The sequence below is a fragment of the Rhinoraja longicauda genome, chromosome 30, assembly GCF_053455715.1.
Source record: "Rhinoraja longicauda isolate Sanriku21f chromosome 30, sRhiLon1.1, whole genome shotgun sequence".
Classification (NCBI taxonomy): domain Eukaryota; kingdom Metazoa; phylum Chordata; class Chondrichthyes; order Rajiformes; family Arhynchobatidae; genus Rhinoraja; species Rhinoraja longicauda.
Window position 1 is genome coordinate 26,043,440 of NC_135982.1, and position 25,885 is coordinate 26,069,324.

The 25,885-nt window shown below is 46.7% G+C and overlaps 2 protein-coding genes across 5 annotated transcripts in view; both read left to right on the top strand.

Annotated features, from left to right (window-relative positions):
- Positions 1-17,295, top strand: part of otud3 (OTU deubiquitinase 3) — a 29,856-nt gene extending 12,561 nt beyond the window's left edge. For 3 of the 4 annotated variants that reach the window (XM_078425169.1, XM_078425168.1, XM_078425171.1), the window contains exons 5-9: positions 29-151; positions 987-1,133; positions 13,861-13,957; positions 14,752-14,930; positions 16,101-17,295. In XM_078425169.1, the coding sequence (XP_078281295.1) occupies positions 29-151; positions 987-1,133; positions 13,861-13,957; positions 14,752-14,930; positions 16,101-16,277 (723 nt within the window). In that variant the 3' untranslated portion in view covers positions 16,278-17,295. The remainder of the gene's footprint in view (positions 1-28; positions 152-986; positions 1,134-13,860; positions 13,958-14,751; positions 14,931-16,100) is intronic. The other variant, XM_078425170.1, reaches the window with a different exon arrangement.
- A 4,230-nt stretch (positions 17,296-21,525) lies between these two features.
- LOC144608035 (uncharacterized) lies at positions 21,526-22,325 on the top strand. The gene has a single exon (XM_078425263.1). The coding sequence runs from the start codon at positions 21,560-21,562 to the stop codon at positions 22,202-22,204; it is 645 nt and encodes a 214-aa protein (XP_078281389.1). The 5' UTR covers positions 21,526-21,559; the 3' UTR covers positions 22,205-22,325.
- Positions 22,326-25,885: the final 3,560 nt, after the last annotated feature.

Consider the following 25,885-nt stretch of genomic DNA (forward strand, 5'->3'; position numbering starts at 1 on the left):
ACGTTAATCAGTTATTTTATCACTGCAGGTTTTTGGAACCAGGAAGAGTAATGCTGCTGAGCTGCATATTGCCTACAGATATGGGGAACACTATGACAGTGTGCGGAAGGTCAATGATAATTCAGAAGCTCCTGCAAACCTAAAGACTGAGGTTGGTGAATGGAATTTGACTTGTGTCTTGGCTCTTGCATATGTGGAGGCACAGTGGCTTTGAATGGTGAACGTGTAATGTTGACATCTGATGATTAAAGTTTTCAGAGCCTGCATCCGAGTTCTTGAGGAGGAGAATTCAGGGGGGGAAGCAACCAATGTAGCTAAGTTCTAAGAAATTTAGGGGAAAAAAAGGTTGGGTGGATGTTTTGAGTTTGTTTGTAAACAACATTGCAAACTCTTATTGACGTGAAGGTTCGATTCCTTTCAATGCTGGTTGCTCAAGATGTGGAATGAATTTTAAACTGCATATCAAAAGCAAAGATTTGGATTAACTTTATTTGATAATAACCACTCTAGTCATGCCTGTTGAATGTGATTTTTCTTTTGTTTGTGTTCTACTGAGTCGTATCAGAGATGGACAATACTGAAAGATAACTTGAGCACAGTACTGCTGCCTCACATCGCCACACACCTAGGTTTGATCCCGACCTCTGGTGCTGTCTACATGGAGTTTGCATGTTCTCCCTGTGACTGCGGGCTTCGACTGGGTACTCTGGTTTCCTCCCACATCTCAAAGATGTGCAAGTTTGTAGGTTAATTGGCCTGTGTAAGATGCCCCTATGGTGGATGAGAAAGTGGGATAACTAGTGTGAATGTTGGCATGGACTCAGTGGGTCGAAGGGCCTGTTTCCGTGCCTTATCATTAAACTAAACTTCCTCATTGCTCAGTTTCTTGTGCAGCATCTGGTATGAATGCAGCAATCTTTATTGTGGGATGGTCTCCACAGCGACAGCTCCACAAACATTCATGTTTAAACATGTGACTTACACAGATGCTCATTAAAGATGATTCAAAGAAGAAAGATCGGAATAAGATGTGTCATTATCAAGTGGAAGATATACGGGATTTTGAAAGTGAAATGGCAGAAATAGATATGGACGATGCAGTTCAAAAAGTGCGCAATGCCATAGGGTGCATGGTGAGTAATTGGAAGTGTATTAATGATTGATACTTGATTGTCACATGTACCTAGTAGGTACAGGTGCTCCCTGGCTTACGATGCTTCGACTTGCGATAGTTCGACTTTGCGATGGTGTAAACGGTAGCGAGCCATAGCTCGCTTCCGGCCACGCGATCGTGTGTATTAAATACATTTCGACTTACAATATTTTTGGTTTCTGATGGGTTTCTCGGAACATAACCCCATCATAAGCTGAGGAGCACCTGTACAGTGACATGCTTTGTTCTGCATACAACCTAGGCAGTACTCTAGTGTCGCCATGTTTTGGCGTTGACAAAGTTACAAAAGTACCAAACAGTCCTATCTACTGCCTGCTAAGGCACGTGACAACAGCCGCCCCCACTGGTTCCACCTTCCTTCTTCCCTCTCAGTGGCCATCCCCACCGGATCCCTCCATTGTTCTCTGTGGTCCACCTCAAATTTAAAAAACCTCGCCCGCGCTCATCCAACAGCGGCCTACCTCGCCCAGCGCTGCGAAGTCGGACCTGGTCGACCTTACTGCTCCATCCACCGGCGCTCCCTCGAGCTCAGGTATGCCGCTCTTCGACCGATCATCCCGGTCCCTGGACTGCCGGCCCGTGGGCTCCCAGCAAGGCCATCTGTGAAGCGCAGCGGCGTGGTCTCCCTGAACCTCCGCCCGCTGGCGTGGGAGCCGCTACCAGACAGAAGCTCACCTGCTGTCCCTGCTAATGTGGCCCTGATCAACGCAAGATCCCTACAGAACAAGACCTTCATCCTCAACGACTTCTTCACCACCCGTGGATTGGACTTCTTACTGCTCACAGAATCCTGGCTTAACCCTGGTGAGCTTGCTCCACTCGTGGAACTCTGTCCTGATGACTGTAACTTCTTCACCTCGTCTAGGCTCTCCGGACGCGATGGGGGCTTAGCCACTATGTTTAAGAAACATTTCAACTGCCGCCTCCTGAACGCTGATCATTTCTCCAGTTTCGAGGTGCAACTAATTAAAGTAGGCCTAACCTATCCCCTCTTAATTGTTCTTGTGTATCGCCCACCAAAAATGCATAAGGACTTCATCACCCAATTTGCTGATCTGATTTCTAGCATTTTGCCCAAATTTGACCGGATCATGATTCTTGGTGACTTTAATATTCATGTTTGCTGTCCCACTAAGCCTCTTGTGAGTGAATTTATGCACCTGGTTGAGTCCTTCAATCTGACTCTTCACACCACGGGACCCACTCACAAGTTAGGCCATACTCTCGACCTAGTGTTATCGTCCGGATTCCCAATCAACAACATTGAAACTACTGAAGCCTGTCTATCGGACCACAGCGCTATCATTTTTGACGCATCTCTGCCTTTATCTCCCGCAAAATCTCATCTCCCTGTTCGCTACTCCCGCGACATAAATTCATTGACTGCCAGTAAATTCTCCGAGGCTCTCACAGCTGCCCCCAACATCTGCACTATTGAGGCCTCTCCCCCCATCTCATCACTGAAGATCTCGCCTCTTTATTTAATATCACTTGCTCTTCCATCCTGGATTCTATCGCTCCCCTTAAAATGAAAAAGCCTAAGCCCAAAGGTCGGCCGTGGCTCAATGACACCACCAAAGCCCTAAGAAGGGAGTGCAGAAAATCAGAAAGGAGGTGGAAATGTGACAAGCTTCAAATTTCCTTCGAAATTCTGAGAAACAATCTTCTCAAATACCAGGAAGCAGTAAAGTCTGCTAGAGCACAATACTTCTCCGGCCTTATTTCCAAAAACTCTCATAACTCCAAGGTCCTATTTAGAACAATTACCTCTGTCATATGTCCCGCCCCCAGTACCAGCTTAGTTGGGTCCCCTGCTAAGTGCGAAGAATTCGCTAAATTTTTCACCAACAATTTGAGAACATTAGAATGAACATTTCTCCTCCCACCCGTGACCTAGCTGTCTCACTAGTCTGTTCATCTAAATTGGACTGCTTTCAACCCGTCACTCTATCCTCCCTTGCAAAGCTTGTCTCCGCTATGAAACCTGCAACCTGCCCCCTTGATCCTGCCCCCACTGCCCTTCTGAAGGATGTCATTGCAATAGCCGGTCCCAGCATCCTCTCTATTATCAACAGTTCTCTGGCCACTGGCACTGTTCCAACCAGTTTCAAGCACGCGGTGGTCCAGCCCCTACTGAAAAAACCTAACCTAGACCCCACCTTGCCTAGCAACTACAGACCCATTTCCAAACTGCCATTCCTGTCAAAAGTCCTTGAAAAGGCAATTCTAAACCAATTAGTGCCCTACCTGCACCAATACACCATCCGGGAAAGTTTCCAGTCAGGTTTCAGAGCCCACCACAGCACAGAGTCTGCCTTGTTGAAGGTACACAACGACCTGCTTCTCGCCATCGACACCGGCGACTGTGCAATCCTGCTCCTTCTCGACCTCAGCGCAGCGTTCGATACAGTGGACCACACCATCCTTATTGACCGTCTCCGGTACGCGGTTGGCATTGATGGCACTGCCCTGAGCTGGTTCGCTTCGTACCTCAAAGATAGGAGTTTCGCCATCAACATAGGCAGTTATTCCTCTGCTCCAGCTAGCCTCTCCTGCGGAGTTCCACAAGGCTCCATCCTAGGCCCCATTCTCTTCTCTCTATACATGCTCCCCCTTGGCCAAATCATTCAAAGGCACGGCATTTCTTTCCACTGCTATGCCGATGACACTCAGCTTTACCTCACCCTGAAACCCAACAACCAGTCAAATTTAAACAGCCTCTTACACTGCCTTGAGGACATAAAATGTTGGATGGCACAGAACTTCCTCCAATTAAATGAGAGCAAGTCTGAGGTCATCCTATTCGGCCCCCCCGACTCCATCAAATCGATAACAGGCAGTCTTGGAAGTCTATCCTGCCTAGTCAAACCGCATGTCAAAAACCTCGGCATGATATTTGACTATGCATTAAAATTTGATAAGCAAGTCAACGCTGTGGTAAAAGCCAGCTTCTTCCAACTTCGAACCATAGCTAAAATCAAACCTTTCCTCCAATTCGACGACACAGAAAAAATCATTCACGCTTTCATTTCCTCCCGCCTAGACTACTGCAACTCCCTATACACTGGGATCAGCCAATCTTCCCTGTCCCGCCTGTAACTGGTCCAAAACGCCGCAGCGAGACTCCTGACGGGTACCCGTAAAAGGGACCACATCACCCCGATTCTGGCCTCTCTCCACTGGCTCCCTGTACGGTACAGAATCAACTTCAAGCTCCTCCTATTCACGTATAAAGCCCTAAATGGACATTCCCCCCCCTACATCAAAAATCTTCTAACCCCCCTCTCTAACTCCAGGTCCCTCAGGTCGGCCGACTTGGGGCTACTCACTATCCCGCGGTCTAGGCTTAAGCTCAGGGGTGACCGCGCTTTTGCGGTTGCAGCTCCTAGACTGTGGAACAGCATCCCTCTCCCCATCAGAACTGCCCCCTCCATCGACTCCTTTAAGTCCAGGCTCAAAACCTATTTCTACTCCCTAGCGTTTGAGGCTCATTGAGGAGGCGCTGTGAACTGTTTGCATGCTACTGTATGTTTCATTTTTTTCCTTAGTACCTAATCAGATGTACAGCACTTTGGTCAACGTGGGTTGTTTTCAAATGTGCTATACAAATAGAATTGACTTGACTTGACTTGACCTCGCTCTCGACATCCACCTTGCTCTTGCGTCTGTCCTCTCTGGGAGTTTATATTTTATGGTCTGAGAATTGTGATGATTTATAAATTTATGATTTGTTTGCTCAGTTCAATGTTGTGCAACTCCACAGTAATCAGGACCACGTGATCCTGGGTGGGAGTCGGTCAAATTGACCTGGACTTTGCTGGGCGTGTCTGTTTTCTTCACGTACATGGAATGTGATCTTCAGTTCTCACGAGGCAACACTGAGAAGTTTCATCGACTGATTCACCAATTCTACATTTTCAAGTCAGGACAGTATGTGGTTTGGAAGAGAGTTTCCATTCGGTAGTCTTCCTCTGGCCCTTGTCATTTCTGGATTTAGGAAGAGTTGTCAGAGAAGCCTTGAGTTGCTGCTGTACATTTTATATTTAGTACGGTTTTCTGACTCCATCAATCTTGCACTTGAATTGCAGCCTACAATCCTGCAAGGCTTTGGGGAAATATGATATCGGGCTGTGGGACAAATCCCCACATTAATGAAGAGGATACATTAAGTTTTATGTGTCTCTTAGTTTCGTTTAGAGATGCAGCATGGAAACAGGCTCTTTGGCCCACCGAATCCGCTCCGACCAGCTCTCACCCGTACACTAGTTCTGTACCAGCTTTTACAGAAACCAATTAGCCTACAAGCCTGTGCATTGTTTAGAATGTGGGAGGAAAGCAGATCACCTGGAGAAAACCCACTCAGTCACAGGGAGAATGTGCAAACTCCATACAGACAGCACTTGTAGTCGGGGTCAAACCCGGATCTCTGGCACTGAGGCAGCAACTCTACCACTGCGCCACTGTGCCGTACTTTGTCTTGTTGAAAGAGGTTGTCTTTTGTGGTGACTTGGCATGTTAGGCCATCTTGTTGATCCTATTGCTAGCCTATTGACATCTTGTACCCTCACTGGGTAAAGTCGCAGATTTTCTTGCTTTGTGTAAGGGGTTTCTGCGCCGAACTTTCGCCCGACCTAAGGTCCCCGTGCCTTGCTCTGATCCCTTGACCAGGCCGCGCAAACTGGTTCCCCGTGAGTGGTTCGACCCACTCACCCCCTACGGTTCTAGACACTGGACTTAGATGCAGGACCGTTTATAGTGCAGAAAATTCAACCAGACCAGATTTGAAGATCAGGGTTTAAATGGAAAAGGCTTTTATTGAGCGCTTGGGACAATTGTCCATGAATACTTATACAGTTCTATAAGACATATCTATAAGACACATACCGAATTACATGAATACTTTTGACTGAATTCTAAAACGCACAGTTCTACAAGACATATACACGACTGTAAGATGGGGAACGTACGACACATCGCAAAATTGACCAACACATATTCCTTTACACACCCACGTTTATTCAAACCACCCTCCCCTCTACACTAAACTATGTCCAGGATATGCAGGAACGGGGTACATGCTCACCATGGGGCTATTACTGGGGTTACTGGCTGTTCGTGCTGCTTCTCCGCTGCTTTCCGTGAGGGTCGTGCTTGTCCCCTGAATTTCTTCCTTCTGTTTCTTGCGTTCCTTGCAGGTTTTCTTGCAGTATTTCTTCTCGAGTTGCGTGCCGGTTCCTCTCTCTTGCACTTCGCTTCTTCTTGCCTGTCTTTTCTTCCTCCTGCATCCGTTTGACTTGAGTTTAAAACCCAAAAGTCGTGGCCAGTTATACTATTCTGACCCGTCCTATCTCCCGCCAGATCTTGGGATCTCTTTGTTTAAAAGATATGTATGAGTTTTCTCTCTGATCTGCGCTTATGTCCGGGGGTACCGGGGATGGCCAGACGGTGTTAATTGGTATTTCGTTGCGAGGTGATGGGTTTAACTGGTTTCCCATCACCTACCAGGTAGTTTTCTATGGGCTATTGTGCCCCCTTAACGAGATTAACTGTGTAGGTCGGCTTGGGGCATTGTGAGTGCGCTGATGTCAGCGCCCCAGTGTCTGGACTTCGACCTGGTTTCGCAGGTTTCTGCATGGCCAATACCCATCCATTGTTCTGGCCGTGGCTTTGCAGAAACCTAGAGACTGGGCTGTAAGGTTTTTGCTCTTGTGGCTGGTCACGAGGTCCTGCGGCCATTTTAGGACCCACAGATTGTGACATCCCTTAGTAAACTGACCGCAGCCTTTCTCCGCTATCAGCCCCAGTCTCCCGTTTAAAATGTCCAAACTGCAGCTCTTTGGTTTGGTGTTGCTTTCAGAATGAGGGAAAACTTCTCAAATCTTACAGTCCCTCCTGTTGATTTGCATAACCCCAGCTTATCGAATCAATTAAATAATGTGGTTGAGCAGTGGTTTCCCGATTCTCCACATCCAGACCCCTGAGGTTTTAACTAAACTAGTGTTCCATTGGGAATGTACAGTCCCCATCTTTTAGGCTGACCTTTACTGCCCGTGTCCCGGGCAAAACTATATTACAAGTATGTACATTTTCATGTCAGACATATACACCTACACCTTGTCCCAGGCCGATGCCTCCGCCATCATCCTACTGGTGTCAGCTTTAATGTAGGACATGAAAACAACACAACAGCAAAACTATACATTTTTTTACATTCCTTCAACACAATCATTCTTTATATAATTTTGAAAAAGGACAATGCAAAACACAGTTCACTCGGTGCGGAGGGGCCCGTCCTCCTAGCAGCTTGCGGCTGGGTCCTGCTCGCCCACCCGCACGTAACGGTCTCTCCATTCTCCTTGATATACCCGGTTAGTCTTTCAGTTTCCCTGGTGCACCACTCCGGCAACCGCACCTCGGTGAGGTTTAAAATCACCGAGGCTACCGCGTAGTGCACCCCCTGGTACAATACCTGGTCAGTCGGTATCAGTACCAGGCCATTCCCGGGTCCCTTAGTGGTTTTAGGGCACTCACCCTCCTGTGCTACTGCCAGCGGAACTGTGGGAGGTGTCGTGCGTGGCCGTGTGATGAGTTCAGTGGCGTTTACCGGGATCGGGAAAAAGGGGGACCCCACAAGCCCGCGAGCTAACATCCCACCTCATCCCCTTTCCGTCATCCTGCCACTGTCTCTGGAAAAATATGCTGTTGCCCATGGGGCAGCGATACCTCGAACCCCACATACACATATAAATCCCCTCATCCGGTTCCCACCATTTGTCCCAACACACACACAACTGTTCATTAGTCCCAGAAATAGTCCTGTGAGTGTTGTTGTTAAGTCTCTCCCACTCAACAGTGGAGTTGGCCATTGTCCGGCTTGTTTTCCTCAGCCACCACCGCCTGCTCGCGGGGACCTTCCCTGTGCATACCAGGCAGATCCTTTTTCCAACGGTGGCGCTTACCCTTTGGGCGACGATCTTAACTCTCGGGCACAATAACGAAGTGTCCCGATATTCTTGCTATGGAGGGCGTGCAGCGTAGGTTCACTAGGTTAATTCCCGGAATGGCGGGACTGTCGTATGTTGAAAGGCTGGAGCGATTGGGCTTGTATACACTGGAATTTAGAAGGATGAGGGGGGATCTTATTGAAACATATAAGATAATTAGGGGATTGGACACATTAGAGGCAGATAACATGTTCCCAATGTTGGGGGAGTCCAGAACAAGGGGCCACAGTTTAAGAATAAGGGGTAGGCCATTTAGAACGGAGATGAGGAAGAACGTTTTCAGTCAGAGGGTGGTGAAGGTGTGGAATTCTCTGCCTCAGAAGGCAGTGGAGGCCAGTTCGTTGGATGCTTTCAAGAGAGAGCTGGATAGAGCTCTTAAGGATAGCGGAGTGAGGGGGTATGGGGAGAAGGCGGGAACGGGGTACTGATTGAGAGTGATCAGCCATGATCGCATTGAATGGCGGTGCTGGCTCGAAGGGCTGAATGGCCTACTCCTGCACCTATTGTCTATTGTCTATAAGCAAAGCCTGAGGCGCTGGAATACTCTGAAGAGTTCGATCCCAGCCACCCCGGCCACCGGCCTTCATGGAAGTGAACTACGGTCTCCTCCGCTTCTCTCCTTCCAGTCCCATCGGTCGCGATGGGAGCCGTGTCCCCGGAGCAGCCGTAAATGATGATGTCCTTGGTGCGGCCCCGATAGGCCCACCCACGTCCGATCGCCGTGGCAACGATCCACCATACGAGTGCCTCCTTCCACTCCAGAAAAACAGATAAAGAAATATGGTATAGCCAACCTCTTGGGGCGCGCTTGGCTTTGTTAACACCTGCGGGCGGGTCTCTTGACCCCAGCCTGCACCCCACACCCACACATCCTGGACGCATCAACTCTATCTAAAATTATCCCCACAAACTTATCTAAAATACTTATCCTTATCTATATTACCTAATCCTTATCTATCTAAAATATAATACAGCGCCGCCTTCCCAGGGCGGCTCAGCTAATCCCTGTCAGGGCTGCAGCGGTTCATCTCCTGCGGCTGCACCACACTGTCTCCCACCTTCGATCCTCCGCAGCCTGTCGCTGCCTGGCGGGGGCTAAACCTCCTCTGAAACGTTAGCTCCCTCCTCCTCACTTGGCTCCCGTACCTCGGGGCGTGATTGACCTCTGGCCAAAACTTTCTAGGTTGGGGTTCCCTACTAGACCTACGGAGAGTCACCTTAGGCACTGCCCCCTGGACAGCCTGGCTGAGGACCGGTTCCTGCCGTGCCGCAGCTCGGGTACCCCCCACAGCTGCCGACCCTGGCCCCTCCTCATCCAGCTCTGCCCCCTTGGTGCTGGGTATACCCGCGGCATCCGGCCTCACCCTGCCTGTACCTACAGGTGGTGAGCCTCCGCCCGCTACCCCTGCCTTCCTGGTGCTTGAGTCGAGGACGTTACTGTCGTCCCCCTCCGACTCCGACTCCTTCGTAATGGGATCCAGCCCCTGGTCGAGCTGATCAGGCTCTTCCTCGTCTGAATCCCACCCAAAACGTGAGACTCTCCATTCCTGGAGAATGTCCTCCCCCCTCACGCACGCAACCTTGCCTGTCTGCGTGACCTGCCTCATCCTTGGCTGTGAGTCCCCACTCACAGGGCTGGCCCCTGTGCTTGACCCCTGTGCTCCAGGCTTATAACTACCTACCCTACCACAATCGTGTTTGTGGGTCGCAAACGCGTTCAGGTTGTTCCCCACACACTCTTGCAGTTCGGCCGGGACCTCCGCCACCATGCGCTCGAGGTCGTAACCCTCGGGCGGCTTCATGGTGCACAGAGTCCCTTTCCCCTCTTTTCCCCTAATCCCCTTCCCACCCCCTTCTGTCTACTTCATCAGGATACACTCCCATGTGGTGCGGAGTGCTCCCAAGTGAATGGACAGCGGGATGGAACGCGCGCCAGCCTGTTCCTTCCCTGTGAGCCCCGCCAGTGCGAAAGGGACCCCTGTGGACAGGGGAGAGTCAAAGGGTTCCTCTGTGTGGACCACGGTGCATGAAGCCCCCGTGTCCAACAGATAATTGCCCCTTTGCCTCTCCACTACCATCTCCACAAGCGGCCTCTTCCACGCATCGTAGCGGAGAGGACACAGATAGGCGGGCTGCGCGGGCTGATGTCATTGGGGAATGTCCAGTGCCCCCCCGCACCCGGGGAGCCGGTAGCGACTGCCACCTTCCCCTGTGCGGCCATGAGGGACCGCATCACCTCGATCATTGTTTCAATAATCTCGGGCTTAGCTGGGACCTCGGCGCGCTGGGTGGTGCCAACCCTATCTTCCTTGGTGTGGGCCCTGCAATCCTTCCGCCAGTGTCCCACCTTACCACACCTGAAACACTTGGACTGTGCGGTAGGGTTACCCTCCTGTCGCCACTCCTTTTGGACCGGTGCAGTAGCCTCCGCCACGTGCACCTTCCCTGTTACGAGTCAGGTAGACGTACTCCAGGTGTTCCTATACCCTAACGTGAGACGGTCCAAAACCGCCTCCTCTGTTCTATTTGTGGGATCAAACCAGGCTTTCGCCTGCTCCCTGACGGCCGCCAGGCTGTTTGATACCAAACATCGGAGCCACTGGGCTCTCCCATTCCCGACCAGGACATCCCGCGCGGGGACGTGCGGGCAGCTGCTCTGGTATACTGACCACAGTCGCGCCGTAAAAACCTTTGGGGGTTCTCCCTCCATCTGGAGGGTCCTCCCCAATTGGGCAAATGGACCCTCATCGCCCATCCCCAAAACTTCCAGGACCTCATCCCGCAGGAGATCGTAGGTCCTGGTCCCTCTTTTACTCTCATCTGAGAGGCATTGGAGGATCGAGCTGCCCAGGGAGAACAGCAACAATTTTGCCCGTTTTCCCTCGTCGCAACCGTTGATTGCGGCGGTTTGCTCGATCTCCCTAAAATGCAGCGAAGGGTCCCCTGATTCGGACAATTTCATTACATGCCCGATCATAGCTCTTAACTGCTGGGAGCTGTGGGGCACCACGATCTCGCTCTGAATGGGTCCGGCGTCCCCATTCAGCGCGGTGGGTCCCCGTCTGGTTTCCAGGACCGGGCACATGGGCGCCGGTGCCGAGTCCTCGACTGGGAGCCCCTCTCTCTCTCTCTCTCTCCCCCTACACTACCCCTTTCCCAGGATGCCTCGTAGCTAGGGGAATTGTGGAGTCTGGGGGTCGAAGCCACCACGGTCTTTCTGGGGACCGGAACCGGGACCTTCGCAACCGCCAGCGATTGGTTCGCTGGGGGGTTCATTAGATAGACCAGCCCTTTTACTTTATTTAAAGCACTCCGCAGACCCTCTATCTCCTGCAGGCAGGCCCCGTGGTCGGCCCCTTCCGACCTGTCCTCCAAAACCATTTTGTAGGCTGCCCTAACCCCCTTGAGGTTCTCTTCCTGGGTCCCCAGCTGGCGGCTCAGGGAAGCGCACTGCTCCCTGAGCTTGCCCTTACTGCGCATGGCCTCAGTGATCTGGCACTCCATCAGCTCTACCCTGGCTTTGTGGCGGTTGGTCACGACCCAGCGCTCCTTGTTTAAAGAGTCCAGAGCCTCAATCAATTGGTGCCCACCCGCAGCCTTCTCCTCTACCTCCTCAAGAAGTTCCCTAATCTGGGCTGCCTGTGCCACAACCACTCGGTCCAAGAGCTGGACCTGCTTTTTGTAGCAGGTCAGCCAGTCTGCCTTTTCCACAGATTTCTTGTGGGCTTTACTGGCCGTCCACCGGGTCGCTGCATCCAGTGGGCGCTTGTCCTCTAACAAACCACACATCCATTGTTTGGTGATATTCACCTTGCTAAAAACATAGTCCGCAATGCGCTCGTCCATTACATCCCTAGTTTTAAAATCCTTTTCTGGTACACTATCGTCCTGCTGGCAGTGTCCCTTCGTGGTCGCCATTATCTGTAAGGGGTTTCTGCGCCGAGCTTTCGCCTGACCTAAGGTCCCCGTGCCTTGCTCTGATCCCTTGACCAGGCCGCGCACACTGGTTCCCCGTGAGTGGTTCGACCCACTCGCCCCCTACGGTTCTAGACACTGGACTTAGATGCAGGAGCGTTTATAGTGCAGAAAATTCAACCAGACCAGATTTGAAGACCAGGGTTTAAATGGAAAAGGCTTTTATTGAGCGCTTGGGACTATTGTCCATGAATACTTATACAGTTCTATAAGACATATCTATAAGACACATACCGAATTACATGAATACTTTTGACTATGAATTCTAAAACGCACAGTTCTACAAGACATATACACGACTGTAAGATGGGGAACGTACGACACATCGCAAAATTGACCAACACATATTCCTTTACACACCCACGTTTATTCAAACCACCCTCCCCTCTACACTAAACTATATCCAGGATATGCAGGATCGGGGTACATGCTCACCATGGGGCTATTACTGGGGTTACTGGCTGTTCGTGCTGCTTCTCCGCTGCTTTCCATGAGGGTCGTGCTTGTCCCCTGAGTTTCTTCCTTCCGTTTCTTGCGTTCCTTGCAGGTTTTCTTGCAGTATTTCTTCTCGAGTTGCGTGCCGGTTCCTCTCTCTTGCACTTCGCTTCTTCTTGCCTGTCTTTTCTTCCTCCTGCATCCGTTTGACTTGAGTTTAAAACCCAAAAGTCGTGGCCAGTTATACTATTCTGACCCGTCCTATCTCCCGCCAGATCTTGGGATCTCTTTGTTTAAAAGATATGTATGAGTTTTCTCTCTGATCTGCGCTTATGTCCGGGGGTACCGGGGATGGCCAGACGGTGTTAATTGGTATTTTGTTGCGAGGTGATGGGTTTAACTGGTTTCCCATCACCTACCAGGTAGTTTTCTATGGGCTATTGTGCCCCCTTAACGAGATTAACTGTGTAGGTCGGCTTGGGGCATTGTGAGTATGCCGTTGTCAGCGCCCCAGTGTCTGGACTTCGACCTGGTTTCACAGGTTTCTGCATGGCCAATACCCATCCATTGTTCTGGCCGTGGCTTTGCAGAAACCTAGAGACTGGGCTGTAAGGTTTTTGCTCTTGTGGCTGGTCACGAGGTCCTGCGGCCATTTTAGGACCCACAGATTGTGACATCCCTTGGTAAACTGACCGCAGCCTTTCTCCGCTATCAGCCCCAGTCTCCCGTTTAAAATGTCCAAACTGCAGCTCTTTGGTTTGGTGTTGCTTTCAGAATGAGGGAAAACTTCTCAAATCTTACACTTGTTTCATATTTCTTTTTATAATGGTTTCATGGTTGCCAATTATCGTGATGGTTTTCAAAATGTCTCTGGACGCTTGTACCCAACACAAGTTAGGAAGGCAGAAAGGAAGGGAACTTGAGCTGGAAAGGATGCAGAGAAGATCTGAGGGTGTTGCTGTAACTTGAGGGTTTTGGCTATTGGGAAAGGTTGAGCAGGTTCGGACTTTATTCCTTGGGGTGTTGTAGAAACAGAAAACGGGTGTTTGGTTGGCACAGATGTATTGGGCCGAAGGGCCTGTTCCCATGCTGTATGACTCTATAACTGGTCCAGTTATATAATACGGACACTGCTGTGATAACCCCTGAAGTTAAGGATCCAAAACTCATTCAGACCATATGCAAAGAAGAATTACCATTCATCTGTTAGCTGGGGAGCAAAAGTGGAGGAAGAAGTCTCTTTGTTTAATTATTGTTCTTGTTTTCCTTCAGGACACTGATGTGATTGTTCAGAATCTGAAGTTTGAAAACTACAACATCGAGACTGCAATAGTTGCTACCTTGCAGATAGATGACCTGAAGAATAGCAGTGAGTTCTGTGCATAAATATTTGAAAACATTCTCTGTACAAGGTGTTGCAAGTTCACTTCAAGAACTTTTGATCTGATTTTTTTTTTTTCTGACTGATTTACTTTCATTGCTTCTCGGTGCAAAATCTCCCTTTGGTCCAGTTTAAGTTAAGCTGCCTCCAATTAGCCGTTGCCAGAGGATCAATAGGGTGCAGGAGTAGGCCATTCGGCCCTTCGAGCCAGCACTACCATTCAATGTGATCATGGCTGATCATTCTCAATCAATAACCCGTTTCTGCCTTCTCCCCATACCCCCTGACTCTGCTATGTTTAAGAACTCTATCTAGCTCTCTCTTGAAAGCATCCAGAGAATTGGCCTCCACTGCCTTCCGAGGCAGAGAACTCCACAAATTTACAACTCTCTGACTGACGGATCACAAAGACTATCTTTCATTAGAATTCTTTCGCAACCTCCATTCATGAAGACACATCCTTCTGAAATATAAACTGGACTAATGTTTCGGTTGCTTTAATTTCCAGATCAATAATATTATCTAAAGCAGTCATGAAAGATCAACTTAAGTGTCAGAATATAAAAACATTTGATAACATAGTTGCAATGCGTCTGGGAATGCGATGTGTCTTGAAAATCTAGTGAATAATATACCATCTAGTAAAGTACGTTTTTAAGCTTAGTTGAAAAAAAGTAATATAAAGTTAGGATGGTTCCATCCACTAATGGTGATTTAAGGTTTTAACCTGATTTCTCTGCTGCAGAATCACTGTTTTGTGCAATTATCTTTCCCTGGATTAGATAGTATTGAGGACTCCAACAAAAACAGCTCAAATTGCAGCCCTCCACACATGTCTTCTCTTTGGATAGAGAATGGAACTGGAAACAGGATTATTGGAAACCAGAGTATAAACCCTGAAGAAATTGAAAATAATAGGACATTCAGCCAAAAGGAAGAAAATAAGAGGAACAAAAGCAAGGTGTGTAAATTACCTTTTGCACAAAGTGATTATACAGGGAGTGGTCGGTACAGTAAGATGATGTGAAAACTTTATACCTGATATTATAATGCTCATGATGCTAAGTGTTCTGACATGCCAAAATATTACAATAGAGAGTAGATACCCCATCACCATGCAGGCAACATCATGTTGATATGCTGCGTTACTCCAGCACTTTGTGTCTTTTTTGGGGTTATAAATTGGCATCTGCAGTTCCTTTTTACCCCGTGGATAATTTTGGCCAGCTAGTATGTTTAAATTTCTTGCATTTTTGGTTAGAAAACATGGACCATAAGGTCAATGTTCGGCGAACTATCGCCAACTTCAGTGGACGCTCAGCAAAACACAAAAGTGCTGGAGGAACTCAATGGATTAAGAAGCATCTGCGGAGGGAATGGACAGATGTTGTTTCGAGTTGTGATCCTTCAGACTGATAGGGTAGGGGGGTGAAAGCTGGAAAGGATAAGTAGGGAGGGACAAAGCATAGCACATGATGGGTGGATACAGGTTATTATATTGCAGTTTGTCATCTCCAAATTAGGTACCACCTTTCCTGACATTACACCTGCAATATCAGCTCAAACGTATTGACCATGATGTGCATTGGTACGCCCCAATATTATGAAATAATATTTATAAACACGAGAGATACAAGGAACTGCAGATGCTGGTTTAAAAAAAAAAAAGACAAAATGCTGGAGTAACTCAACGAGTCAGGCACCATCTCTGGAGAACATGGATAGGTGATGTTTCGGGTCGAGATCCTTCTTCAGACAGAAGAAGGAACTTGCCCTGAAATGTCACCTATCCATGTTCTCCAGTGATGCTGCCGAGTTACTCCAGAACTTTCTTTAAAAAAAAAATATGAAGACAACCTTTATTTCAACTGTAGTCCCACTTTAAGTCAAATTTGTGAACATCAGCTATTTACTGGATGAACTCCAAGCAATCAAAAAAATGTTTAAAAATAGAACTTTAACATGCATAACAGGATAAAGTCTAATTATATTTCATGTACCACTCCTTGAAAGGTTTATTGCAGAAAATGTGTAAATAGTGAAATGCATCCTAGTTATTCAAAGTGGTAACTCGTATCATAGTGTTTGCTTTTCAGCCCTCGTTCTCCATTTGAATTTTCTAAAACTGCAGGTTACAAGTAAGCAACGCAAAGAACAATTAAGGATAGAAAAGAAGAAACGTCAGGAAGAGAGGCATCGACAAAAGGTTCTCGACAGCAGGAGCAATAATTCAGAAGAGCAAACAACTGATGGGAACTTGCAGCCACCAGTTACTTTAGTCAAAACATTTGCTACTTTAAACATTTGACCCGAGGACCCTCCGCAACTAGAGCTGACCTAAGATCGTAAGGGTTACAGAGAAGTCTCGTAAGTGGGGGAAGAACGAGGGGATTTCGGATATTTTTTTTCCCCTTCCGATGTTAATCTAAAGAGCAACAATGTTTGACTGCACACCTTGAAGAATTTGTTTTTCTTTGTAAACGAGTGTAAACAAACTGGAAGAAAATCTGTGAAAGGTGAAAACACAGTTGGTTATTTACACTGTAAATGCAATAAAGACTTACGAATGGTAAGGTGAGAATTATAATAGGCAATTTGAAATGTTTGGGTAAATTTTATCAGCAGGTGAGAAAGCCCTTTAAGAACTGTGTGCGTAGGTGATCTAGAGAGCTGACCATCACATTTTAAGTATACCCTTGCATCTACATTGATGTTCAGTTTTCAAGATCAAAGTTGAGCCCTTTTCACAGCATGTTTTTTAGAGTTCTTCCAAAAGAGGCTATTGCAGAATGGGTATGCACAGGAATATTCCTGAATGAAACATTACTCCAACACTCATTTGCTGACATCATTTAGGAGGGACTTGAATTGAATAGCAAAATTGACTTCTTTTTAACTCATTTTTCAGAGAACTGAAATATTTTTAGTTAAGGATGCAATATCAATGCTGTGAAGCACCAAATACAATGGATACTTTCCCCACAGACAGACAAATAGGCTTGGCAGCTGCCTTAAACCCAATGTAAATCCTGGAGGAACTGCAGCTTCAAACAGCACAAGAAATCCCTGTAACTTATTTATCAAAGCCTTTTTATTTCAGCACTCCTGGAGGTCATTTAAGTTAAAAGAAAACTTATCTTGTTGAAATTCTACCTCCCAGTTTTTTTTTAATGGTAGTAAAGTACAATCTGATCCTGAACGTCATTGGGAATTGGCAAATGTTTGAAACAGTAACTCCCATGGACAGCAGTGCTGGCTGTTGTATGATTGTTTTTGCTCTGTTTCTGTTCTGTATATACAATGATAATAAAGCAACTCTAAAAGGCTATGTTTGTTTTTTTAAATTCTATTTGCAGTCTGTGGTGGAGCTGATTCTATGTTGCATCTGATGTCATGCATTGCCATCTAATTGAATCCCAGAACCAGGCAGATCCACGTTACTTCAGGGGACTTTTGCACATTAATCGGCAAGACTGGCTCTGCTGCCAGAGACTGGAAACGGCCTGCTGACTAAAGTCCGAATGGGCAGCTGGACAAACATGGGAACCTTTAACTTGGCCATAGCTCAAGCCTACATACAGTTGGGAAATGTCCAAGCTTTCTAGACTTGAGCAACATATAAAGAAAACAACAAATGCTGAAAACACACCAGCTCGGGCAGCATCTGAGAAGCAGAGTTAATGATTCAGCCTGGGAACACTTAGACAGAACTGCTTGGAGCAAAAATGTGAAAATTAACATTTCAAGTCTGAGAGTACTGACAAAGGATTTGGGGGCTGAAGACTTGACTTTTTTTCTTGCCATAGGTGCTGCCTAACATGCTGAGTATTTCCAGACTTTGTTTTGATTTTCATTAAATGCAACATTTTGTGGGAGATAATATACACTTGATACCAGAAACCTATCAAAGGGGGTCTTGATGCAGTTTGGAGAAATGAGGTAAAAGAAAGGGGATATGTGTAAGAAAGAGCTGCAGGTGCTGATTTACACGAAAGATAGACACAAAATGCTGGAGTAACTCAGTGGGTCAGTTACTCCTCTGCTTCCTGTTAAATCTTTTCCCCTTCACTCTAAACCTATGTCCTCTTGCCCTCGATTCGCCTACTCTGGGTTAGAGACTCTGTGCAACTACCCTATCTATTCCTCTCATGATTTTATACACTTATGTGACTATTTTTTCAGAAGTCTGCAGGGTTAGACCTAGTAAGCTGTAAAATTGCTATTCTCAGTTAAATACGATCCATATGGGACATGCCTGTGCACTGAATATTTCCGTGGGGAATTTATAATCAGAAGACTGGCTGCCTTGTACTTTTCAATCTCTCAAATGTAGCTCGGAGATGCCAGCTAACTGTGAACAAACATCTGAAATAGCAACTAACTCAATACTGCAAATGAAAATGCCAGAAAAATTCAGACCTCGTACCAAACACAGGGCTTGATTAAAACGATTTAATAAAAGCAAGCACATTCTCTTTAACTCGGTGATTAGAAAATCTTGAGAAGCAAAGAAATGTCTTGAATTTCAGATTTTACTTTCTTCATAATTTAGTGCAGCGATAGAGTTGCTGCCTCACAGTGCCAGAGGCCTGAGTTCGATCCTGACTTCGTGTGCTGTCTGTACGTTTTCACTGTGACTGAATGGATATTCTCCAGGTGCTCCAGATGCCTCCCACTATCCAAAGGTTTGTGAGAGGGATAAATAGATCACCCATGATTGAATGGCGGAGTAGACTTGATGAGCTGAATGGCCTAATTCTGCTCCTAGAAGTTATGAACTTTGGAAACATCAAAGGGCAGGAATATCTTTGTTATGAAGAGACTTGGATAACTTTGACAATGCAATCTTTCTGTAGAAAGAAATAAAGAACTGCAGATGCTGGTTACTCAAAAAGACACCGAGTGTTGGAATAACTGGCTCAGGCAGCATCTCTGGAAAACATGGATACCCGATCTATTCCTCTCATGATTTTGTACACCTGTATAAGATCACTCCTCATGCGCTCCTTGGAATAGAGGTCTAGCCTGCTCAACCTCCCCCTTTAGCTCAGGCTCCCGAGTCCTGGCAACATCCTCGTAAATCTCTGCACCCTTTCCAGCTTGACAACACTACTCGTATTTCAGGTCTGTGTGTCTTCCCACTAGAGGACATCTTGCATTGTGCAGGACTATCTGGCAGGCGAGTAATTTGGTCACGCAGGTAAATGAATGGTTGCAGAGACTGGTGTGCCTAAATATAGTTCTTGAATATATTTGTGTTTCTATGTTTTGTTTATCTGCTTATGACCTATGAGGTTGTGTTTTTAAAAAATATATATTTTGTTCATTATTAAGGGTAGGCATAATAAGCTTTGGCTTCTGCCTACACCTTTATTATTTTCGGTCTGAAAATATGTGTGATTATATTGTTTGTTTGTTTTTTGATACAATGTCTTTTGCACTATTTAACTTTCACAACTGTATGGTCAATCTGTTGTATTGTATTGACCAGAAAAAAAGCAACAAATAAATAAATAAATACTTTGTTTTGTGTGCCGATGGAAAAAAACAAAGAGAAGGCAAATAAAGAGGAAAAAATATTTATAATCAATATTTAACATGGAATGCCTGAAATTCCAGAAAGGAACAGCAATGATTAAATAGACAATAGACAATAGGTGCAGGAGCAGGCCATTCGGCCCTTCGAGCCAGCACCGCCATTCAATGTGCTCATGGCTGATCATTCTCAATCAGTACCCCGTTCCTGCCTTCTCCCCATACCCCCTGACTCTGCTATCCTTAAGAGCTCTATCTAGCTCTCTCTTGAATGCATTCAGAGAATTGTCCTCCACTGCCTTCTGAGGCAGAGAATTCCACAGATTTACAACTCTCTGACTGAAAATGTTTTTCCTCATCTCCGTTCTAAATGTCCTAACCCTTATTCTTAAACTGTGGCCCCTGGTTCTGGACTCCCCCAACATTGGGAACATGTTTCCTACCTCTAACGTGTCCAACCCCTTAATAATCTTATATATGTTTCGATAAGATCCCCTCTCATCCTTCTAAATCCCAGTGTATACAAGGTATAAATGTTTCTAATTCCAGAAAGATGCAGCCACAGCATTATGCTTGCTTGGATGCTGGTACCAGTATGAACCTGTGTGTATAAACAAAGAACACAGCAGCAGCAGCAGGGCGCAAAACCCCAGCCGCCAGGAGGTACGGGAGGTCACTCTTTGACTCTTGATGAAATGATAAAAAGCCAATGAGAGAGAGGGCAAACTTTCAGTCAAAAATTCGCCAATCTTGTACGGGCTTTGTGCGTTTGTGTAAGAACAGCCAACTGCACCAGTCAAGGGTAACGGTGCAGCTATCATTCATGCTTGAATGAACTCAATCTTGGCACAGTTGTATTTGGTTTTCAAGGCAGAGGAGAGGTGAATGCTCTGAATAGGCATGTCTTCTGTTGGGAGTCTGTTTCTGCCTCAACGACTGCAATTATGACAGGATATCAGATGGTGGTGTGTGAATAGTTATAGAACACTTCTGGCTACCAATCAAAAAAAGAACTTTCCCTTCTCGGGGCTGTTGCTGGCAAAGGAGAAACATTATATAATGTTTTGCTATATTATACAAAATATACAAAAATATATAACAAACTTAATATGTTGTACAGAAACATTATATAAAACTGTTCACTAACAGCAAATCCTGGAGCTGTTTGGTCAATACTGTACTTTTGAAGTGTAATCACTGTTGCAAAGTAGGAAAAGCACCTAATTTCCCCACCGCACGCCTCAACAAGCAACCTATTAAGTAACCATCTAATCTGAGTTTTAGAATTAAGTCATGGAAAATTGAGTTAAAATTAGATCTCTCTTATCAGCTCTCTTTCTTCCACTGGTAAAGAAAGTGGCCGACTGTCCCAGAGTAAATAGAAGCCAGGCTTTCTGCTGGCTTTGTAATATTTTACAGAGTACTGCTCTTCAAAATAAAACCTCGCAATCTTTGATGCTGCCTGAGAATGGAGGGGACTTGGTTTAACGTCCCATCTGCAAGGCATCACATATAACTGCAGTAATTGCCCAGTACAGCACTTCACTGTCTATTGAGTTAGTGGAGTGAGATTTGAACCCAAGATATGTGTAGGAACTGCAGATGCTGGTTTACACCGAAGATAGACACAAAATGCCGGATTAACTCAGCGGGACATGCAGTATCTCCGGAGAGAGGGGTCTCAACCTGAAACGTCACCCTTTCTATTCAGGCAGCGAAAGCAATTCAGAGTTGGATGAAAACCAGCTCTGGCAACTATCCAAGGCAGACCCAACCCTCCATCCAGATCTGTGTCGTTGACATAATAATCAATAATTCGGGATTTCAAATGTACAACACCAGACCCAACTAACCAGAGTCGGTTGGATCTTATCAAGTTGAACCTTTAGCCCATTAAACAAGTTACACATTAATGGAGCACGTAATAAAACTTTTGAACCAGAAGAATGTGTGAACAACCTGCGCTCAGGGTATAAATAGAGAGAAGGCGCAGGCATCAGCAGTCCCGAGGGGAACTCGATTCCGGAGCGTCGGATCCAAACCACTAATCCAAGTATGGAGGAAAAGGTTGCCGGGAGTGCCTCAGTGTCAGAGCTCGACTGTTCAATTTGCTTCAACAAGTACGAACCTTTCATCAGAAAACCCAAACTGCTGAGCTGCCAGCACTGCTTCTGCGCCATCTGCCTGAAGATCATGGTCTCGCTCAAGGACGGTTCCTGGGTTGTCTCCTGTCCGCTCTGCAGACGCCACACGTTGGTGGTGGACGCTCTGGTCAGCAACCTCCCAGACAACCCAAGCCTGATGGAGGTCCTGCCCAGAAGGATGTCCGCCTTCCCTGAATCCGTGCCCGAGGTTGTGCTGTCTCCACACTTGCTGCTGCAGAGTCGGCCTAGCACCTTCACCTTGCTCGCCCACATCAATGACTCCAACCGCTCCGCGGGCAATGGAGATGAACGCTTGAGGGATCTGGTCACCGCATCGGCCATCAGGCGCTTTCTGGTGACCATGATCTTCTTCCTGATCCTCTTGTATGGACTTCAGTATTTCTTCAAGAACACCACTCTGATCTGGATCTTGGTCGTCATGACTGTGCTGTGTGCATTGACGGGACTGATTCTACTATACTTCACTTGCCAGCAAACTCGGAGCGGGGAATCCAGGAGATACTGGAACCTCCAGTCCATTCTCGCCAGACACTGATCAAATGGCAACACCTTCTTGTTCCCACTGTATGTTCATCAAATGATCTATATTGTACTGAAGATAGACACAGAATGCTGGAGTAACTCAGCGGGTCAGGCAGCATCTCTGGAGGGAAGGAAATGGGTGATGTTTCGGGTCGAGACCTTCGTCTAAACAAGGGCCTCGAGCCGAAACGCCACCCATTCCTTCTCTCCAGAGATGCTGCTTGTCCCGCTGAGTTACTCCAGCTTTTTGTGCCTAGCTTTGGTTTAAACCAGCACCTGCAGTTCCTTCCTACACATCTGATATTTGTATTGTGGGATTTCAGTTGGGATTGTTATTGGTGGATCTGTGAGGCAGCAACTCTAAGCCAAAAAAAATTGCTGCAAAGCAATGTGTCAGGGGTTATGGGGCAAAGGCAGGAGAATGGGTTTGAGAGGGAAAGATAGATTAGCCATGATAGAATGGCGGAGTAGATTTGATGGGCCAAATAGCCTAATTCTTCTCCTAGAACTTATGAGCCTATGAAGACTACCCCAGAGAAGACTGCCATTAGACCCGAGAGGAGTGGACCATCTCCCGAGACAATTGCCCCTCTATCTTTTCCCACATCCTTGCATATTTTTTGGCCCTTCAACTGGTTTATCGATGTTCCATTGAGGTCCATTGAGGGTGACACGGTGGCACAGCGGTAGAGTTGCAGTCTCACAGCGCCAGAGACCCAGGTTCGATCCTGACTACGGGTGCTGTCAGTATGGAGTTTGTACGTTCTACCTGTGACCGCGAGCTCCGGTTTCCTCCCACACGCCAAAGACCTACAGGTTTGTAGGTTAATTGGCTCGGTATAACGGTAAATTGTCCTTGATGTGTGCAGGGTGGTGTTAGTGTGCGGGGATCGCTGGTCGGCATGGACTCGGTGGGCCGAAGGGCCTGTTTCTACGCTGTATCTCTAAACTAAAAACTAAATATGTAATTATCGCTTTAAGTGCTACGTTAGTTTGGACCAATGATTAACTTTAGTTATGACTTGTACAGCTAAGGGGGAAAAGCCCTGTGTTGTGGTGGTGGGGCCAGCCTTTTCAGGTTCTTCCAGTCAATTGCCACTCTTAACAAAAGAGTGTTTAGCAAACTTCCTGAGACTGAGTTGACATGGTGCAAGTCAGCCACCTCACCCATTTTCCATTGTGTGGTGAACTTTGATCAAGGTCGCTTTGTTGCTCAACGTTATGTGTGGATAACAGATGCTGAGTTCAGACTGTATAGGAATGTTTATAGATATGAATGTCGCTGCTTGCAGAAAAAAGGAATAAACTGATTTTTGTTTGAATCTTTGTCTTTACTGCACTTATTGCACACACTGCAAAGGTTTAGTTTAGTTTAGAGATACAGCCTGGAAACAGGCCCTTCGGCCCACCAAGTCTGCGCCAACCAGCCAGCGATCACTGTACTCTTGCGCTATCCTACACACTAGGGACAATTTACAAAAGCCAATTAGCTGACAAACTGCACGTCTTTGGAGTGTGGGAGAAAACCGGATCCCCCGGAGAACTCCCACGCAGGTCATGGGGAGAGGGTACAGACTCCATACTGACAGCACCCGTAGTCCGGATCGAACCTGGGTCCCCGGCGTTGTGAGGCAGCAACTCTACCGCTAGGCCACTGAAGGATTTTGAAGGATATGGGACTGAGCTACGGGGAGAGGTTGGGCAGGCTTGGAGACTGAGGGATAATATTATAGATGTGTATAAAATCACGAGGGGAATTCCCACAATTTTTTTCCTTGAATTTGGAAATCCGGAACTCGAAGACAGAGGTTGAGAGTGGAAAGATTTTGGGGCAACTTATATGGAATGAGCTACCAAATTAAGAGATGGAGGCAGATACAATGACAACATTTTAAATACATTTTGACAAGTACATGGATAGGAAAGGTTTAGAGGAATATGGGTCAAATACAGGCAAATGCGACTAGTTTAATGTAGTTTAGAGACACAGCGCGGAAATAGGGCTTTCAGCCCACTGAGTCCATGCCGACCAGCGATCCTGCTACACGAGCACCATCCTGCACATTAGGGACAATTTTACAATTCTTTTACCAAAGCCAATTAACCTATGAACCTGTACGTCTTTGGAATGTGGGAGAAAACTGGAGCACTTGGAGAGGGTCAGGGGGAGAACACACAAACTCCGTACAGACAGTACCCATAGTCAGGCTCGAACCCGGGTCTCTGGCGCTGCGAGGCAGCAACTCTACTGTTCTACTCTAATTATTACTGTGCCACCATGCCGCCCTTAAGCTTAAAGGGACATCTTGGTTGGCACAGACAAGAACCTGTTTCTGTGTTGTATGACTCTACATCTCACGTTATTTTAGAAATTATCCAACTTTCTGTCATAAAATGACTGAGAAATTCACAGTAAAATATTGCAAGTCTGCATAGCGTCTACAATACAGAGCCCATGAAGCTGGTAGTTATGGTACAGCCAAACTTCGTCCCATCATTCTGAATCCTATCAAGGTAGCTGCTGCCCCTCAGCATCAGAGATCCAGGTTCAATCCTGACCTGTGAAGTCTGCACGGTCTCCCTGTGACCTCATATGTTTCTTCCGTGTGCTCCGGTTTCCTCCCACTTCGCAAAGATGTGCGGGTGTAATTGGGTTCTAAAATTGTCCCTAGTGTGAAAGTGGGATAACATGTGGCAGGGAAGAGAAAGACATTCTGGCCTTCCATCACAGTGAGGAGGTGTCTGGAGGAGACTCACTGTGATGAATGTTTCTTTTGTTTGGTTGGTTTATGATTGTATGTGTTATTGCATTTTTATTGATTATTCTTATTGGTCTTATTGTTGAACTGCGGGTAATTTTTCATTTCACTACACATTTATGTGTATGTGACAAATAAATGACTATTGACTATTGAACGGGTGATCAATGATCAACATGGAATTGGGGAGGGGAGGGGAAGTTGGGGTTGAAGGATCTATTTCCATGCTGTATCTCTAAACTAAACCAGACTGAACATACTCTTTGCTTCCTATCCCTATGGTCTGCTCGTCTACACTTGAGTAAATCTCTGCGATTCACCTCTTAAATCTGAGTGCAATATTTTGTGCTGCTGCTATTGTGAACATGCTTGGTCTGTTTCTCCTCATGTTGCCATGCTGTTGCCTCCTGCCTTTCTCTCTATCAAGGGTCGTTGAAAAGGGGAAAGTTGCTGGTTCATAATGTGAGCTGATGTGGGAACTGTGAATAATATATTTCTGAAGAATACAGGCAAGGCGTTCAACCTGTCTGGAGTGGGAATTCTGCCCGCTCCCGAGACCGGCAACTAGAGAGAGAGGGTGGAGGGAGTTGGCGATGACAGTAGTTGATAGAACAAGGGGCCGGTAAGAAGAACCAGGGTCTTACCTTCCGCGCCCTCAAGGTTGGCCGCGGGAGGCAACCCGGGGGCACAAAGGCTGAAGGTGGCCGGGTGCGGAGAGGGACGACGGTTCATGGGATGACCTGGATGGAGGCAACGACTGCAACGGGACTTTGAAAATGGCAACAAAGTGCGAATGGACTCAAGGAATGGAATATGGTATGGCAATAATCTTACCGATCTGTATGCAACCAAAAAATAATTTCACTGCACCTTGGTACATGTAATAATAAAAAACCATTGAACCATTGAAATGCTGGGATCTTGAGCGACACACA

Coding starts and splice junctions, on each gene's coding strand:
- LOC144608035 (XM_078425263.1), top strand. CDS start 21,560: ATGGAGGAAAAGGTTGCCGGGAGTGCCTCAGTGTCAGAGCTCGACTGT.